The sequence below is a fragment of the Prenolepis imparis genome, unplaced genomic scaffold (assembly GCF_030444845.1).
Source record: "Prenolepis imparis isolate NDT839.2.m4 unplaced genomic scaffold, iyPreImpa1.0 SCAF_1, whole genome shotgun sequence".
In the NCBI taxonomy this organism is placed as follows: Eukaryota; Metazoa; Arthropoda; class Insecta; order Hymenoptera; family Formicidae; genus Prenolepis; species Prenolepis imparis.
In genome coordinates this window covers 10,277,348-10,298,574 of record NW_028141159.1, presented here as the reverse complement: position 1 = coordinate 10,298,574, position 21,227 = coordinate 10,277,348, and the positions used below count along the sequence as shown (strand labels likewise).

At 28.9% G+C, this 21,227-nt stretch overlaps 1 protein-coding gene across 6 annotated transcripts in view; it reads right to left on the bottom strand.

The window, feature by feature from the left end:
* The window catches only part of Shal (potassium voltage-gated channel protein Shal), a 106,772-nt gene that overhangs the window by 57,629 nt on the left and 27,916 nt on the right, over positions 1-21,227 (bottom strand). For all 6 annotated transcript variants that reach the window (XM_083054029.1, XM_083054019.1, XM_083054036.1 and 3 more), the window contains exon 2: positions 12,419-12,581. In XM_083054029.1, coding sequence (XP_082910155.1) covers positions 12,419-12,581 — 163 coding nt within the window. The remainder of the gene's footprint in view (positions 1-12,418; positions 12,582-21,227) is intronic.

The following is a 21,227-nucleotide window of genomic DNA, read 5'->3' as shown; positions in this document are numbered from 1 at the left end:
TTTCTCCAAACTCAGATTTCTAATTTAAAACTGCGAGAAAAATCGGAAACTATCGGAAAACAAATTACACTTAAGCGAATGTCGAAAAAGTACTGCGGAATTTGCGTATTGTGAAAGCGCAGAAGCGTGAGCTAGAAAATAAGAATAATATCGAATATGCAATTTTGGAAAAATTGTTTCAGACCTTTATATAAACGTCAGATACACTTCGTTCTTAGAAAAATTTTGTTTCCCGGAATTTACGATGCACACTCATTGACGTCTGTCAAAATCTTTCTACCAGTAAAATCCCAAAAGGGTTCTTCACCGCCTGTTTCTTTTTTTCGCGAAAAAAATGCAATTCTGAAAACCACTTTCTCAACTTACCGTTCTCAAAAAAATGTGAAAAAGTAGGTCTTGCATAGCATGTCGCGAGCGGTGGGCTTTCTTAAAAAACGCGAAAGCTTTGGGCCGACCAACCTCTCGTCCATGACCCGCGTTATTTCACGGCATTCGCCTAATTAACTTAGACGGATAAGCGGCGGACGAAAGCTCGCGATCATTACCGATCGCGTTATACTCTTTTCCCTTATCGTGGGCTCGCAGCCCAAATTAATTGCCGAATATCACGCAAAGATCATCGCGTGTATCCGTAATGTGTTCACGTTGGCTTCCATTACTTAACTGAATTCGGAAGTTCTGGTCAAGGAGCCGATAACCGATATGGCTGTGTAAACTAGTGTTCGATTCGTAAATTTGTTTCATTAATTGTTTATTAGTATAATTAATTGTTAGAATATCTGAATAAATAATTCATTTTATATTATTTCTTATTTCAATTAAAGGCTTAAAAAAAAATACTAAAAAGTTTAAGTGTTATGTCACATACTCATTCACTCATTTTTTTTGCTTGGAATTTCAGGTCTATTGATTCCAATAGAATTGAGTCTCATACAATTTTCTCACGATACCGTGCGCAAAGAATATTTCTTAAAAATATTGTCTCGTTCGCAGAGAAAAATATCTATTGGCAGAAAATAAAAATAGTAAGACCAATTTAGCATTGTCTTAGAAAATATCGAGTACTGTTGTAATATTTGTAGAATTGTGCTATTGGCAGAAGTTAGATATCTCGCTGATACGAAAGAAAATTTTTAAAAATCTACATTTCACAAATAACAGTCCCATTTAGCGTCGATGTCAGTATTGTTCAAACTCGATCGGAAACATTCGATGAAGACGGTTTTGCGCGAAAGCATATACCAATTACATGTATTAATTAACATCACTTCATTACATGTTATTAATTAACATTACACATTGTCCCAACTCTGTCATCATATATATTGCATGCTACTTTCGATGATTTCTCAGTTGATTTTGACAAAAAAAATAAAATAAAAAGTGTGAGAAAAGTATGTTAAAAATTTACGCGTGTTCTTTAATTTCTCTAAATATGAATAAATTTTACTATGATCTATTAAAGATTATTCTTTGGGCGATTAAAGCTCTATTTATTAAAAATTCCCGCACGATGCATCGAAAAATTAAGGTCAGTTATTTATATCGCGTACATCCATTAGCCGACCCGAAGTTATTGGTGATTACTATTTGCGTTAATATCCGCAATAGTGCATTCTAATTCCTGCCTACCTACGCAGCATTCGCAATTAATTAAAGTCGCGACAAACGGAAGTGTCGCGATAATTCACATCGCCGGCTAAAACCGTCGTCCTCAATTTCTTGTCGAGCTTTTCGTTTTAAACCGCCGCTTATAATAACCCGCTTGGCGAATAGCTAATCGGTGCATTTGCATTATTGGACGTGTCGAGAAGTATTGCATAAGCGCGGGACGCCGCGCTTTTTAACTGTTCTTCAGCGAGACAAATACTCTGAAATAACATTGTTCGCTTGATTGCTATCTAATAATGCATAAAAATAGCAGTGCAAGCTTATTCTTATTTCCGTTTTTTTTTTTATTTTCTTATATTTTGTTGTAGCTTTTTATATGGATCTTATCTTTATAACTTTGTAATCATAAAGATAAATATATAATTAATAAGTATTTTAATAAATATTTTAATAAGTATTTTTATATTTTTTCTTGGCATATATACGAAATATTGCATCTCGAAATCAGCAAAATGTAATCTAATTTGACAAATTAATATGAATAAATAATACATAACAAATAGATGGAATTTCAGAGCAAAGTATTAGCAAATATGTTTTGCGATTCATTACGAAAATCATATGTTTTGCAAAGATGCTTCGTTAATTTTATCGTAATAACTTATGCAATTTGTAAATAAAATTAAATTTAATGCATAATATGTATTATAACATTAGATTTATCCGTACACATTTATATTTATTTCACTGCTGCCATTTGTTCGCTATTTGTATCATGGCATCACTCCAATATATTGATATGAAAGCTGTGAAAGGTTTTATCTACGTAAGTAATCAAATAATTGCATGCTATATTTTGTTACGAAAATCGGTCATAACTGTCGCGCGTGGATAATATACATATATCAAATTAACGAATAAGTAAAATCTTAATTTTTCTTTAGCTTAAAAGTTCAATCTAAGTTTTTAATAAGCACAAATTTGGTTTTATATTAAAGATTTGAAAAGGATTATAAATATAACATTAATGATATAAGAATATGACATAACGAAATAATATATACACATAATTTTGATATCAATTAGAGTGCATAGCTATTACGTGTCAGATATAATTATTTTATTCATTTGACATTTTAAATTATGTTACGTAATGTTGTTTGGAAAATTTTCTAAAATCTTTTTTCATAAAAAATATGTAAACAATTAGAAAGACAAATTTTAATAAATAAAATTTTGCCAAAAATAAATAAAAAATATAAATACCAATTGAATTTAATATCATAAATGATAACAATATTCTCAAAATAATTACATCAAAAGATTAATAAAAATAAGGAAAATCCCAATATATAATTTTGAGAACAGTTCGCGTTTTACCAAATATATAAATAACATCTTAAGACACTAATACTCTCTTTTAAAATGTCTGCGGTCCTTTAACCATAAAATAAAAGTGGATGTTACGCAAAAGCAATTTGCGGAAGAGTTAACCTTATTAGGAAACAGATATTCGTCCACGCCGTATATTCGCGATTGCTGAAAGGTTAAAAGAATAGAGAGACGATTTTATTCAAAAATCCATGTGTATTTCGTTTTTAAAGCGCGTAAAAACAGTGACTAATGCGTAGGCGTGTTAACACGAACTATTCTTATGAATCATATACTTAAGAATGTGCTTTTTTACATATTTTTATCAGAAATAAATAGGTGAAATTAAAGAAATGTGATTTTAATGGAATCTATATATTGTTTTATATTAAAATACCCCATATATATTTAAACACATAATATGTGTTAATATAAATTGATTGTTTATTGAAATATGTTATCTCAAAAGCGGATATCGGCACTAAATAGACAAAAATGGAATATACGATTATAAAATTTTGTTTATCACACGAAAATTACAATGATTATTTCACGATTACCTTGCTTCTTTATGTATCGATTTACCGCGGTTTTTTGTCTGCCTACCTTCATTATTGTTTTTGCAAAAACGGACATGCTACGGTATCGTCGTCACTATATTCTCTTATATCTTCTTACTGTTATTCACAAAAAATTAATTGGATTTTCCAGGGATGCAGTATACATATAAAGGATGCACTAATCTCTACAGTCCTAGCCAAATGTGCCTTTAATAAAACGCGTAATGCAGACTAATTAGCGTTCGCAAATTAAAATCGATGATGATTTATTGATAATACAAAGAAGCAAGGAAATACAAGCAATCTAATATTTAATCTTTGTTTAATTTAAATGCAACTGTTACTGGAAAAAAAAGATTTTTTGAAAAATTAAAAGAAATTCTTGATGCATATTTTTGAAAAGTAAATCTAAATTCTGATCTGTGATTTCCCTATAATAACGTTTAATTTCGATGTTAATACTATTTAAATAAACCCAGAGTTTTAATTTGTTGATAGTGAAAGTTTAGAGAGTCAGACAAATATTTGACTTTAATCTCGATGCTTTCGCTGATAAAGATAAAAGAAATTCTCTTTCATCGTGATCAAGAAATTTAAAAGAGATAAAAAAATCCAGAGCTTCGCTTTGTTTGATGATTGATCGAACAAAGCAATCTTGATTAACACCTACGCGGTCGAACTGTTCCAGTCTGTTTGTTGCGTTAAGAATAACCGCGACCGCTGATCGCCGCTGCTGCAGCCACGCTCGGTTGTTTATTTAGTGAAAAAGAAGCGGCGCAATAAACTTCAACAGCCGGCCATTGACGTCAATGATTTAATCGCACATCGCGAATGAATCAGAAGAATCGTCGATCGACAGAAAATCTTTTTCTTTGTCGAGAAGAGGTACAAAATGTATTCTGCGAAAGCTCATACAATTGAAATGTAACGATTATTTTTAGTTATTGTTTCCTACCACAGTCGACTCGAGAACAAATCGCGAAATAGATTTGCAGAATCATCGAGAGATACGTATCATGAATTTGATGAATATATATGTGTGTGTGTGTGTGTGTAATGTCCTGAGAATAAAAATTTAAACATTAAGATGCATTTTAACAAAAATTATTTAAAACATTTAAATTTTTTCATAATTCAAGTAAATATATTCTATCAATTTTCTTACTACAATCGTAAATATTATATAATTGATGTTATTTATAAGTGCAAAATTACTGCAAAATTAAAAATAGAAAACATTATCTTTAGAAAAACATTTTCTAATAAAGCTGTTCAAATTGATTACACAAATGAAGTTTACCTGAGAATCTCAGGTTTAGATCTTAATCCATTTCATCTGTTAGCTTAGCTTCAAACTTTGTCGAATAATATTACCACAAACATCGAGATGATAAGTGTGTTTGAGGAAGATTTTGAACATATAGAGATATTAAGTTCACGAAATTTGACAAAATCGACCTCTGATTAATAAATCTTTCTATTTTGATAAAATTTAATAACTTTGTAGATCAAAAGAGAATAACTTTTTACATTTCTCTTGGTATATTCAAATTTAATAAAAATTAAAAATCCATTCTCTGTAATATATATAATTCTAATCTATATAATATTGAAAATGAAAAAAAGTTACGACAAAAATGTTACGTTTACATACAAGCAATAATAAAAAAGTTGAAACTTGGAAACTAGTATTCTTATCTCTAATAGTTTGTCCACGATTTATCCACGAATCTCTCTTATCATTAAAGTGTAGCCTAAAAAAAATTAATGTGTTGCTGCTTTGATTCTCGCTTTGCCGACTTCGCTTCGTCAAGATTTTTGCGGGAATCCTTCACCCTTCTCGTCTATTCTTGGAACGAACCCTTAGCACGCCTGATGCTCTACACGTTCTCGTTTTCCTTCCGCGGAAACCTCTTCTAGCTACGCTGAGAGGGCGAGAGAAGAGAGGGCAGTAAATTGGCGGTTGCTTTGAGGAAAAAAATCTAACGAGGGATAATAGAGAAATTCGCACCTCTATCTACAAACGTCGCTTATAAACAAACAATTAATTTGCGCACTGCCAATGAAATCGATTTAAGGAAGAGTATGCAAGAGATAATAAGAAAAGTTTAAGTACTAAAGGTGTAAATATATATACTTTAAAAACAGTAATATAACTGTAACAAGATATAGTAGTTTCAATTAAACATAAAAAGCAAGAATATTATAATACAAGATTAAGTATTAGTACAAGATTAAAAAACAAATTTTTGATGTTATAGAGTAAATTTATGTGCAGCTTATAAAAAGATAAATAGAGAGATAGAAAGATAGATAACAAAAATATTGCGTTATAAGAAAAAAATCAACTTTAAATTGATTAAGAGAATTCGTGTAAAAACACAGAAATTTAAAAAAATATATTATATGAAAACCAATAGAAATATACATATGTGTGACTCTTATTATATAAATATGTATATAAATATAAAAATATATATAAATATAAAGATTTATTGGTCGCATGTATGTTGGTCAAATATATTTTACAAAATAAAAGTGACTAATTTTCCATCATTTTCCATCGCCTTACGTTAAGATAATTCGCAAAGTTTCCACTTTTAACTAGCAAGACTTATTGAAAATCACGTGCGAAAGTTGAAATAGGCTTTGCGAATTTCCATCGTTTTTCCCTCAGGCACCAGCTATCGGAATCAATCCTATATGTAAAGTTAACTAGAGCTAAAGGTAAATGACTGTTTGAAAGTGTATTTATACAACTAACAATAAGCTGCTTCATTGCTTAGCAAGCTATTTGTAATAAGACAAACTTTAACTTTCAATGAGCTTGCTTAACTTCATTATAGCTTACAGCTTAATCTCTAAGTCTTAGAATAATATAAATTGGATAAAAAATTTCCTATTTAAAATAATTTTAAATTTCTTTTTTGTAATCTTTATCAATTTATTTTATTTTATTAATAATAATATTTATTAAATACTTTAATTAATATATCTTTAATAGCCCTCTGATAAATTTGTTAACAAATTTTATCCAGTTTATAAATTAAATAATATCAGCTTTGCTCAATTTAACAATATAGTAAGACTAATAAATTTTATAATTACACTTGTGATCAGAAAAGTAATAATATTCATGCTTTTACTATCTTTGAAAACTTGAATTTTATGATTACAAAGCACTTTATTAGCATGAATATATTCAATGAATTTATTGAATTTTGATGTTCCATAATTCACACACAATTATACAATTAAATAAATGTAATCAGCTGCTTATTATGATAAATACGACAAATTTATTAGCGATCAATAAGCTCAATAAATTTAATTTAAATAAACACAAAGACGTGACCAATTTGATATGAAATAATACTGCATATAAAACAGTAAATTTGATAGGTCATATGTGTTGCAAAATATTTTTATATTTCTAAGATAAAGAACCAGCAATTTTCATAATATGTATACAACAATTATGTATATAACAAATACTGGATAAATTATATAAAAATTAAATAAAAATTTTTTTAATTAGATAAATGTAAAGTTAGAAATTGCGGCTATGTATCTTAAATAAAATCTGAAAAACCTATATTATTAAATTCCAAAATATTCAAGAAAATTAACTGTAAAGCTTTTTATAGCAAATAATCTGCACATTTTATTACTCCGGTAAAATTGAGTCTGCGTTATCGATGTTTCGTTTATGTGCGCTGTCATCGAGAGAGATTCGCTTAACTTATCGCTCGAAAAAATCCCGATATAAACGTAAAGCACTTACAAATGGAATTCACGTGTTGACTCATCGATTTTAATGAAAAATTTTTTATGAGTATAGTTATTGTCAAATAAAATGCTCATGCAAAGTTAGTTGACGCACTTTTCAAAATATACAAAAAGATTTATAAACTTTTATAAAAATATGCATGTTCTATAAATACCGCAAAACAATTCTAATCGAAATCGATAAACTCAGGTGAAATCTTTACGTTAATCTCTCATCAAAATAAATTTCACGACCGATGATTAATATAAATTTAAAAAATATAAGTATAAATTATATAAAAAATTTTAATTTAAACATTTTTTCATCAAATTGAAAGTAAGGAAAAAAGATCGTCTTAGCACTAAGAATCTAAAAATAATGCCGTTATTATCGCGCAATATAGCATGTGCTGAATGGGCAAATACATAGCAAGAAAAATCGATGCTACGAACGGTAACCGACGTTAAACGGAGATTCGTGTCGCTTGCGCGACGGTCAGGGCGGAAAATCGATCTAGAGCCCTGTTTGCCCGTTAACGCCGGACGTGACATTAAATGTAGATGCAAAGTTCACAGTGGCGTTTACTGACAACGTAAGGTATATCGATGGCGGCCATAGCGGCTATAAATCATATAAGTATTACGATAGTCCACGTGTTCGATCGCCAGATGTGTAATATGCAGGGCGTGAATGACTTCATATAAAGCCTACAATAGGGTAGAGGTCAAGAAAGCTTCTTTTCTTATAGAGCGGCGTTAAAATTTTTATCACAATCTCATGATTAATATAATTGTAAGATTCGTGTTTTATTAAAAATTTTATTTTTTACAAAATTTAATATTCAAAATTGTATGATTTGCAAAATTAATAGTCACTACTTTTATTTCCTTAGATTTTCACACTAATTCCGTAAGTTTTCAGATAAGATTTGAATACGATTTAACGTATTACCATTTGCTATCATCGGTTCGTTACCGCTATTTCATATGTAGTGAGAGTAATTGCGGAGGCTGGAAATCGCAACACATGGAATACATAATGAACAATTGTGAAACACCGCGACTCATGAAAATAAGCGTATAGTGCCAAGGATTCGTTTAATATATTTTCATCACTCCTTCGACCTTGCTAGTTCTTTTAATCTCTAAAGACAATTCAGGGTTTTCGAGGTAATTCTTAGATTTAATTAATCTTATGAGACTCACAGAGTTCGCATTTTTCACGGCAATATCTACAAAGATTTTTCTAAGGAAAAATTCTTTTAGAAAAGAAAAAATCTGTGTATCAAACTCTCTCCGAAGAAACTCGATTTCCAAAATATTTCTCAATAAAATTGGCATACCCTATACGATGCTAAGATTGTACTATGATGTACGAGATGCATCGCGCAATATTGAGTTCCAGAAAACATCATGAGAACTAACAATACAAAAATTCGAATGTCGATAAGGTGCAAGAAAGAAACCTGACGAAAGATTCATCGCTGTCCGAGAGCGAGAATCAGAACAAACGTGTCCATGCATATGTAGATGCGACTGCATCTGCAATGCAGATCTGCGCGGCATCGGCGAACCGACCTTCGCGAAACCAAGCGATCCAAAACTTTGTAATTCCGCATAAAACAATTTCAAAAATTACAAAACACATTGAAATTGAAAAAAGAAAGAGCAAAAGAAAGACAAAACTATTATTTATAATAAATATAAATTAAAATAGAAATATTAAGTCTGGATAGAATCTAAAATAATGTAATCGAATTTTCTATTTTATTTGCAATATAATTATAAATTTTCATTTATAAAGTATTAGCCATTAGCTATTTTGTTATCTTTAAAAAATAAGTTTGCTTATGATTTTTAAAAATATAGATAAAAATTATATTAATAAAACATTTTTGAAAATCCGTTTTTACAAAATTAAAAAATCTTTAAAGAGTTTTAATATAAATAAATTTCTCTAAATAAAACAAAATATAATAAATTATATATCAAAATAATAATATTAAAGAAGGCGTAAGAAATAATATAAAATAAAATTTTCTTTATTTTTTTTGTAAGTCTAATTATGTTTAAGTTAATTCTTAATTTTCAAAGAAATTGTGTTTCTTAAAAAAATTTCACTCGACGGTATAATTTCGCAAGTCAGAATGAATTATGTCATCCGATTTATAACTGACAATGAGACATAAATTCTCTTCATTTGTAACATGGTGCATTTTGCGAAATCAAGCGTACAGAAAAGATTTAAAGGATCGTAGCCGACTTCCTTTTTCGGCTAGCCGTGATACCATCTTTCTTCTCCGCAAGATCTATCCAGGCACGTCGTCGATGTCTGCTTAAATCGTTCGAAGCGTATTGACGCGAGCAAAGTAGACGCATAAACGTACACGTGTGGAAATAAATCGTTCGTTCGTATGTGCGAAAGAGATTTAAAAGATCACTTTCGCCTTTCAGAATAAATCTCACTCGCACATTCATCCGCGAGTTCTCGTAAAAATATCGCGCAAAGGATGATATTCTGCCTGAAAGGATACGCAATAGGAATATAGTAGACGCGCAGGGAAGATCGAGACGGTGATCTTTTTCCTTCTCTCTTTATCTTTCGAAAACATAGCGAATTCGACCGAAATTCTTTTTACGGCTCGATCGATGCGCAGCCGAAATGTCGATGCTAAAAATGGTAATCGTGTCACGGGAACGAAGCAAATGTGTGAGAATAACCGTCCCTATTTGCTCCCTATTTGCATGATGCTATAAGAAAGTTTTTAAGATATTGTAAAAAGCTCTGCTTTACAGAAAAAGAAAAATTAGATTATTCAAATTATTATTTTTTATATAGTGTGTAAAATTTCTTTAATGTGATTCAATTATGAGGAACATTTGATTTTCGAAACTTTAAATTTATAAAAAAATTATAAATTCATATTTTACATATTTTCCATACATAATAATAAATTATTGTGCTAAATTTTAATCGAGGATGCATAATTTAATTTTTTTACTCAATTTTTTATGAATGCAGGACTTCTGAGGAAGATCACGCAAGGATAAAAGAGTCTAAAAGAATCTAATTTTTTTTTGCAAGCGGAGTAATTCGTTTACTTTTTTCGCGATCAGTTTGTGAAATGTTGATGTTCGGTTAAATGGTCGTAACTGTGCTACGGAGACAAAGTTACAGACTGCACGTGGGTGAGAATAAATCGTCCGACTTGTGGGAATGATGACGCGAAACGAGCTAACGTGTCATCGACTGCGACCCGACTGGGACTGCCGCTTCCTCCCTATAATGGAAGAAATATCTTCGAAACGTCGATATTGGGGGATACGAAAATGGCGACGGGAGAGTTCCTCGCCTTCGAGAATGTCGGTCGCGAAATTTATATACTCACAGTCTGTTACTAGTCATCTTTGATATTGTTACATGAAGGTAACTCACGTAAGTTGCAAATTTTAAATAGATTGATACTGTTGATATCATTCTAAAAACTCATGCGGGAATAATAATTTGCTGGCATTGCAAATATGTTCATTGCAAATGTGTACCGCTAGATGTTTATCACAAATGCAGATTGCAATCCGTTTTGAATCTTATATATATAAATGTAAAAGCGCTCTATATTTAATATATAATATTTATTGTACAAAGAAAAAGAGGAGAGTTGTGCGTCATACAGATCTTCAATCTTATTACATGATCTTGACCAATTATAATTGAACTTTGAACAATGATAAAATGTTACGCAGCAAAAAAAATTATATAAACATCTTTTATTGGATAATTATAAATTAAATATTTCAAATTATCTCACATTTATACTGCAATTTGTATGAGATAAACATCAGTCAATTCTCCTTAATTCCGTTCTTGTTTGGGACACATGCGATAAAAAAAGCTCTGATACTCTTTTTAGCGATTTTGTTACGAAGCGGCTCTGAGCCAGCAAAGCAAGTTTAGTCCGAAGACAGCATCCCGAAGTATCGATATCCAGAATATACCAGAATAAAGTGTACACTTCTCGATAGCACGAATAGTAACGCAGCTATTTGTAGAGGCGCGTTGTATTCGTGAGAAGAAAAAGATAATGTTTGGATGTATGTCGTACGTAAAATTATAATGTATATACGCCGAGATATTATACGATAAATATAACTTCACACGAAAGTTAAATTATTGCAATATACTTGCAATAAACTTGTATTATATATATAGTGTTCTAGAATTGACGATATATAAGTTACACACAGAGTTTTGTTTCTTATGAAATTTAAAATCAACTTTTTTCAGGAGTCATTAAAGTTTTTATAATTATCTAAAATTCAATATTTGCTATCTTAGTAACTCAAAATGTATCAAAATTATATTAAAACTCGCTTCAAATTAAAGAAACAAAACATATTTAATTATTTATTTTTGTTTCTTAAAATTTGTAGATAGTCTTTTAATTTCATAAAAACCTAATTCTATGTATTTTTCGCCAATTCTATATAGATCATTTTATATAAATATGGATATAAATAATATAAATGCAAATTGAATTGTTTGAGAGAGAATATAACTAGTATATTTTAAGAATAAATGTGAATCTATATATGAGATAATCCTAGAAAATATATGGAAATCTTGAAATAATATCTTTGAACTTTGTATTCACTTCTGTGGTAGACATTTAGATGTTATCGAAATTATATATAGATTTTAGATATAAAGATATATAGATATTTCTATACATAAAGTTTGAAATTGGATATGAGTGCTACTAAAGTTCAAACTTTCGATAGTAAGTTACAACTTTATCTATCACAGTAATTCGAATTTATGGCTGCCAAAACAGGTCTAGCGTACTATCTTCCACTCTTTTTATAGATTGTTCTTTTATCGTTCGAATGGAATTGATTAATGAGATTTACTATAATGTCAATAGTATATAATGCACAGTTCAATTAAAACAATATATATATATTATATATATATCGTGATTCATATAAAATGATATAAAAAATAATATATATTATCAATATAAAATTTATTTAAAACTTATTAAGTAGATTAGGAAAATCTCTTTAAAAAATTACGTATACAAATTAAAAGATATCTTAAGTGCACTCACCCTCTGCGCCTTCCGTTTGTCAGCACGTTGATTTTGATGATATATTCTGCTGAAATTACTGACGATAACAGGCACCGGTAAAGCGATCACTAGGACACCGCTCAAGGAGCATACACCCCCGACGACTTTTCCCGCAATCGTTTTCGGAACCATGTCACCGTAGCTGAAACAGATATAAAAAAATTTTTTTAAGATAGCTGCTCCATAACTTATATAATATATTAATTTGCAAATCTTAAAAATTACTACTAAAATTTACATATATTTTTAATTATTTATTCTTTCAGCATCTTATTTCTTGAATATAGAACACAGAAAATCATGTTTTAATGAAAACCGAATATTCAAACATTTTGAGATATAACTATGTTAAAATATATAAATTATTAGATTAAAAAATTCTAGAATTCAAGATATTGAATTTATAAATTCTAGTAAACATTGAATGCTAAATTTTAATGGAAGTATAAAGTCAGAGAAAAATCTAGAAGAATTTCTCAAAATTCAAATTTATTTCCATGTATAATTTTAAGCAAATATCATGCGTTGCGTAATAGAAAAATTTTTAAACTCATGCGATCTTATTCATTTATGTATACTTCGAAGCGAATGTCATGCTTCGCGCAAAAGAAAGATTTTCAAAGTTATGTGAGCTCATTCATCTCGAGATATTATGTTTAATTCCAAGCAAACATACTTCGCGCAATAGAAATACATTCACGAAACATTATTACGGGCATTGTTAGCGACACAAAACAGCGGCAGCTTAGCCAAACGATCCGGCCAAATGTTCGGAAAGCATGATGAAATTATGTATACCCAACGTTGTCGCCCGCGGAGTTAGGAGGATTCGCATTGCAGCGAGAGAGAAATGGGAGAATGTGAACAATTCATGGCGTGCTTGAAGAATTCAACCGTAAAAGGTACGGTCTGTTCTCGTTTCTCAGTCATGCGAATGTCCGATCGTAAAACTTTTCCACGGTTACACGTGACTCGCTATATAGCTGACCATTTCCCACAAGGCTTCTAACAGTCCAACCCCATTTACATATTTACCATATATCGGGTGACGTAAACACACGGTCGAACAAATACGCGCGAGCCCGTAGCTATCTGTTTAACTTGTTCTCATGACGAGTTCGCGACGCACTTGAACGTTTGCATTCCGCTGGGATTGCGGCGACGATAAGAGATGTGAGAGCTTTTTTCTGAAGTAGGATGCTCTCATATTTTTCTGTATTGCTTTTCCACATTAGCGAGATTCTTGTTATTAAACGCATCATATAAACATCACCGTAGCATAATTATAAAATTAAAATATTTTAAAAAATTTGATAATGATTAAAATTGAATATTCGAAAAGAAAACATATCATTATATCCATTTAACATAAAATATTACTCTAAATCGTATTCACATAAGCAAAGCGTATATATTTATTAAATAAAAATAAAAGAAATCTTTATCTCTCTCTGTCTCGATCGCAATCTATCGCGAACCTCTCATTTAAATTGTAGCTCTACATCTAAAGACAGATCATATAAGCTGTTCGAGATATTTCTTGCAAACTTGTCGCCTTACTGACGAACAATATCAAGCAATATTTTCCTCAACAATTTTTCATATGAAAAATATTTCCTACTGATATTTCGAAATGTCATCTTGTTACGTCGATTCCCATGTATTTCATAATTTGTTATACACGTCAGAATTTTCCTTTAATTTTATCTTATCACAACATATATTTTTTGTTCAAGCGCATACTGCAATTGCAGATGCGACAAACGCTGATATGCAAGTTTAAGAAATGATGCGATAGCGCAAAGAATTGAGTTCTAAAACTTGAAAAGTCTTGAAACTCCAGATTTATATAATCTTGAAACTTCAAGATTTATAGAATTTATTGGAATCAAAATTAATCGAAGAATTCACAGATAAAACAAATATATAGTTGTATAAACATTCTATTATATGCCTTTAACTTTCAAAGTTTTATATGTTTATATCTAAAATCTTATGAGATATTGTTCTATCTCGATTATTATATCCATATTATATCCAAAATTCCGGAAGGAAAAAGAATGTCGATGCTTGACACTTCTTATGAAAATTGATGTAAAGAGAAAATCATAATATGATCTAGGACATAGAAACAACATTATACTGTGAACAATAGCCAATCATTTATTCTGCCGACATGCGTTACTCGAGAGATCAAACGAAGACTAGAGTAAGGAAAAGGGAGAACACCGGGGATAAAATGAAGTGTAATGGATCGCACTCAACAGCAACAGATCGTTCCTTTTTCCAGCGAATTTCTCGGGTCGCACGCAATTTTGGGTCGTGACGTGGGAAGCAAAGTAAAGCTTTTGTAAACGACGTGACACGCGCTTGAAGAAAAAAATGTTCTCGCTGAAAATGATTGATCACTCAATATTCTGCGAAATATTATCACAAAATATCTGCCATATTATGTCTTATATATTATTGAAGGAGAAATATATAAACTTAAAAAATTATGTAACAGATAAAATTATGTAAAAAGTCCTTTATTAATTCAATTTAAGAGCGCTAAAAAAATTAATATGTATATATCTTCAATATTGTTAAATTATATAAACTTTACAATATAAAATTCCTAATTTTTTCACAAAAAAGGATAAAGGTAATACAATTCAAATTTTAAAGTTTTAAATTTAATATATATATTATTAAACTTCTATAATTTTTTAGAATTTATATATTTCAAAAAAATCTTAAAATATTAAGAATCTTTAAAGTTAGAATCAGAGTAAATATGGCACAAATTTTTTTATTGCTAGCTGTATACTTTAAACAATTTTCCATAATGCATTAATTTTATATTATACTATTTTGGTATTCTATTTTTTATACAAACAAATATTTTTTTATGTTTTTTTTTTATTTTTTTTTTATTTTTTTTATTTTTAAGAAAAATTTGTAATTAATATTTTAAGTTATACTTTATAAGGACCACAACCACATGGTCGATAAAAGTCGTAGCTTAGACAAATTTAATGGCTAGTTTGGTCGATTAATTTAACTACCTTGTTAAATATTTTTTTCTGTCACATATCAATACACGTTTCTATCAAAAGTACAAAAAAGAGTGAAAGTCGACCCGAAATTGCAGGTCATACAAACTTTCGCCTGAGCACGGTTTTCCCGATAGGCAATAATTTTTCCGCACCCTACGGCCACCCGGGCCCATTTCTCGACCCTGATTTACGTTTCCTACGGACTTTTATAGCGACCATGAAACTCGTCCTGTAGGGATCTCACCTGATGCTTGCCTTCTTGTATTTCGCGCATGTATTACGCACGTGTTATCGATCTTTCTCCTTTTTCACGCCTTTTATTTATTTAACAAATAATCTTTCAGTCATGCCAGTTATTATCGCACTATTCACGTTTTTTTATTTTTCTCTTATATGGCTATTATTGAAAAAATATATTCCACACAATTTATCAATCTAAACAAAGAATAAAAATAGTATAGAAAAATAATATATTAAAACTAATAAATACATTAGTTGAATCTAATAATAAATACTGTTATTTGACAAAAAAGTAATAGATATTAAATGTGTATTAAAAATAATTAAAATACATTAATTGATTCTAATACTGCATTAAAAAAGAAAGATAATATCAGATTAAATATTCTGAAATAGCTAATATGATGAGAAATTATAATAATAAATTCAAATTTTTATTAAATTTATTTAATTGCAAATTATATGGCATCTCATTTAAGATTTTATCTGATAATTTCAAAAACAATTAAAAATTAACAACATATTTTAACACTTCTTATAGATAAATTGTGTGGAATATATTTTACTACTTTCTATATTATATTATATTACTTTCTATGTAAATATACATTTGTAGAATATCTAACTACTTTCTTATTTTGTGTTCTATAATTATAATATACGATTAAAATAGACAAATATTGAACGTGAGAGATTAGAAATGGTAGGGCACAGGAGTTCAAGGCAAACATTGTCGAGCTGATGCAGACAGACTTTTCTTACTTGTCAATGTAGCCGGGACACGCGACGATAGCGAGTTTAGAACCGGCGAAAACCGTAGGATTAGTGATCTATATTTAGACAAGCGCGCCTTGGGCGGTCGCCCGAGCAACTACCTGGGGCTTACCAGATCGAATCCGCAGTTAAATCATAAATAACCATCATCAAAATAAACAAAAAAGACTTAATACCATTTTTAGAAATAATATGAAATTAATCTAAATTAATTATTATATACATATATATATATATATATATATATATATATATATATATAATTAAGTGCTCAAGTGAAATTTATAAACTTCTCACAGTTTTCCGATACACGCAAAATTAAAGATTTTTAGACATAATACACGAGAAAAGCTTCAATTTCTTTTCATAATATGATAAAAATAATATATTATAATATGCGATCTATCGTAACTTATATTCTGTAATTATATCGCTAAGAAGATATATTTAATCAATTTTTTACTTTTTTGAGAAATTTAAAATCTAGGTTTCTTTAATAAAAAATTTCTTTAATAAAATTTCTTTAATATCAAATTTATTTGATATCTATTATCAAATAAACAAATAAAGATTAAAATTCTATTTTATTGATCATCTATCTTTATTATCAAATAAATAAATAAAGACTCTAAAATTCTATTATTTATTTCTATATTGCTAGAGTTTAATTTATGTTAAGATTAAAATTCTGCTATTTCTCTATTTATTATATATTCCTAAAGTTTAATTTATGAGAATAAACTTTTACAATTATTTCTAATATTATTATCTAAAAAGGTTCACGAATCCATAAATCGGTCAGGAAGTCTTAAAAAAAGCAAAAAAGTGTGAACCTAGCATTTTATCTAACAATTTAATCACATTTAAAGTTAACTCAAACTTCAATAAGTGCGATAAAACTTTTGTACGAACTCTCATGGAATTTTTCGCAGATATTCTAGTTTTAATTTTTAGTTAATCTGACATGAAGCTTCAAAGAAAGTTTTTATATAAACATAGAAATAAAACGTAACAAAAAAGAATTGATTTTACATTTAAATCACATATCATTATAAATCTTAACTTGCGAGAATCGTGCTGGTTTAACCAAAATAAAATGTTTGTCATAGTGAGTATCTTGGTATACTGAATACCAAAGAGTTTCTGCGAATTAGCAAAGTTTGTTCAAACTGCATGAAACGCCGTTGTCTTCGCGATTCTCCTTAACACGTTTCGTCGCGGGAATAGTTTCATGCGCACATTTATAATATACGCAAATAGCTATGCGAGAACATTGCAAGGAAGAAGAGAATGTAAGTAAGTACAATTGCATAATTTATGCGCGTAAAATAAAACAATCATTCGCAATCACAGCACGCTTAACAAGAAGGAATAATACTTTGAAATATTAAAGCAAAGGAAAGGAATTTAATAGATATCTGTAGACAGATGTAAATAAATAATTTTATACATATATGTAACTATTTAAATGAAATAATCAATAATTGAAATATCTTCCCTCCTCATTTTACATATTGGTTACAAAAATGATATATTACACACATTCTCAAAGTCATCAAATATTTTATAATCTATCTATAAGTGAAAGAGGACATTCTATTTTTTTCCACAGAAATATGAAGACAAATATTGAGTACAACTTTGTGTGTGCATGTGTATTGTGTATTGTGTGTTGTCACCGAATAAAATTCTTCTCTTTAAATCTTTAGATAATATTTTTGTTCATACTGCACATTGCTACAATATCGATAAAATATAATACAAGAAAGAAACGCTTTTACGAAAAAAAAACTTGTAAAGCCGCAGGATATAAAAACGAAACGTTGGTTTCTGTGTGAGAATATTAAATTGTTTTATTTTTCAACATCCTGCCGACAAAGGAAATATATACTGCGAGTCAAGCAAATAACGTGACCTTACATCACAGGTCCAGCTGTGCAAAACCAATAATACGATTCTACCAACACGATAGAATATTCGATGACTTTGAGAAAAACGTATAAATGTAACACGACTTCGTTTTATTGGTGATTTTGAAGCACACTTCCGTAACATATTTTCCGGATATTTTTATAACGGATTATTTCAAGAAGTAAGTTCAATTAGGCTAATTATGACGTTGTTTTCCCATTATACAATGATCATTTGTTAAGATTTCAAGTAATATCTATAAAATAATTATTTTTCGTCAATTTTTTAAATAACTTACTATTTATTAATAAAAAATATTCCAGAACTATAATTATATATATATATATATATATATATATATATATATATATAATTCTGGAATATTTTATATATATATTAACTTCATATTATATCACAAAAAGTGACAAAGAATGTAACGATATAAAAAGCAATATAATAATTAATAAATGAGAAAGAATAAGAAATTAAATCACTGAAATATATATATATATATATATATATATATATATATATATTTGATCTGTCAAAAATAATACAATTGTATCAATTTTATACATTACTAACACAGAAAAAGATATACGTCAATTAGCATTATAATATATGTATATTAAACAAAAAATTTCTTTTTTTCAAATCTGAATATTTTTCAATGAGTTTGTTCAATAAATTACTTTAAATAGATTTTAATTAAAATACGAATTTTTAATAAAACTTGGTTATATTTATGAACATGCCATAACTTTGATTTACGTTGACAATCCTGAATAAGCTTCTCTAACACGAGATCCATGCATCATCGGTTCATCGCGTTATAGCGACCTCGCATGGTCGCGCACTTTTCTTGCCTTGCGCCATTGTTTAACAGTCATAGTGACCTACTTCTTTTTCAAGTAACATTCATAAAGTAAAAGGAACGTGATAAAGGACTATATATCAAAATATTTCAATATTTTGTACTTATAAAATATAGCAAATAATACAATATTTTCCACTTCAGAATAATTCAGTTATAAAATAAAGAAACAAACTAGGATCATAATGTAAATTTCACTAACTACAAAATGCATATCAATATTTTATCTTTAATAAATATTTACTATATTTTTCAATGCATTAAACGTTTATTTAAAAGCAATTCACCCTATAATGGATTATTCTCTATTATTTCATTTGATAAAAAAATAAAACATTATATCATACAAAAGATTATATCATACAAAATACATCAATTTATAAAAAACAAAAAAATATGTACTGTAAAAATATGCAATATAAATATTTAACTATATTTATAGCCCGTAATAAATTTTATCAATCTGTTAGTTATCATATTTAAAAATTCACCTTTGCCACTTCGAAGCATATATATTTACTTGTATTTCATTTACAGAAAATATATGATAAAGAACAATTAAAAATAACATGATTTCACTTTTAATACACATATCTTGAAAAATTGTTATATGTGTATTACTTTACGTATATATATTTTTTCTTTGCCTAAGCCTAATATATATTCGCGAATTCTGAACATATTGTATTCAAAGTTTTATTTTTCGTGCACGATGAAATTGATATCGTCGACATGGACGCATTTCCATTTTAATAAATTTGTTTTTGCTTCTAAGGTAATGAATGATGTTGTTTGACAGAAGGGAAAAAGCGGTGGGAAAATCGATTTGTTACGAGCTGTTTACTCTTCGTTGTCAACGTTTACAGAGACAACTTAATACGTATATCGATCGATAAGATTATAGTGACTTTCATTCCGAATCGAAAACAATCGACACATATCCACAAGTGATTTATATTTATATAAATAGAGATTTACATTTATATAATATTATGAAAAATATTTTATTAGAAAATAAAATAAAAACAAAAATAAAAAATATAATTTAGTTTATGTGACTCTATATATAATAATTATTAATTATAATAATTATTAATCTCTATATATAATAATTATAATAATTATTAATTATATGTGTATGTATTATATGTGTATGTACATACAATGTACAAATACAGTTTGCATTTACTATAGATGTTTTCTAACTTTTGTTCTGTATTCACAATATACAAATTTCCATTGTTTATCATATTTCCTAATAATATTTCTGGTCAAAGTTGAAACAAAAATATTCATATAAAATGTGCTCATCATAACATCGTCTAAAAATTATATGTCCAAAGGCCACATAAATAAACTAAATACATAAATACATAATTAAATTTTGCACGCGATAATCCTCGACATGCAACCAAAGTCTTAATGCAAATTATTGCAGTGACAGTAATTTTGTTTGTCTCACAAAGAGACCGCGCATTGATTCACTATTTCGACTACTATATGTAAATCCGGTCCCAATCTAACCCGGTCAACAATTAATTGCTTGATCACAAATAAACGAATATATATTTACAGTGAAACTATCGCAGCACCGACATCACAGTCTAATCGTCTATATCATTGTCAAACGGAGCGACATTTTTGGGCCACCCGGTATATGGATAGATACTGCGGACGGCGACTCTCATTGCTGAGATGCAACGTGCTATTAAAAGACGAACCACCGGCTTTTCACATTGGCCGCAAAGTGTTCGCGTACCTTGTCTGAAAATAAAGTGCATTCTCGCGAGACGCGGTTGTCATAATAGCTTGAACAACAAAAAAGGCATAAGACGCAGACGAACACAGTGACATACGCTGACTTGAATTATGATTGATGATATTGTGATAAAAAAATTTTCTACGGTAGCATTTAAGTAATATATATATATATATAATATATATATATATA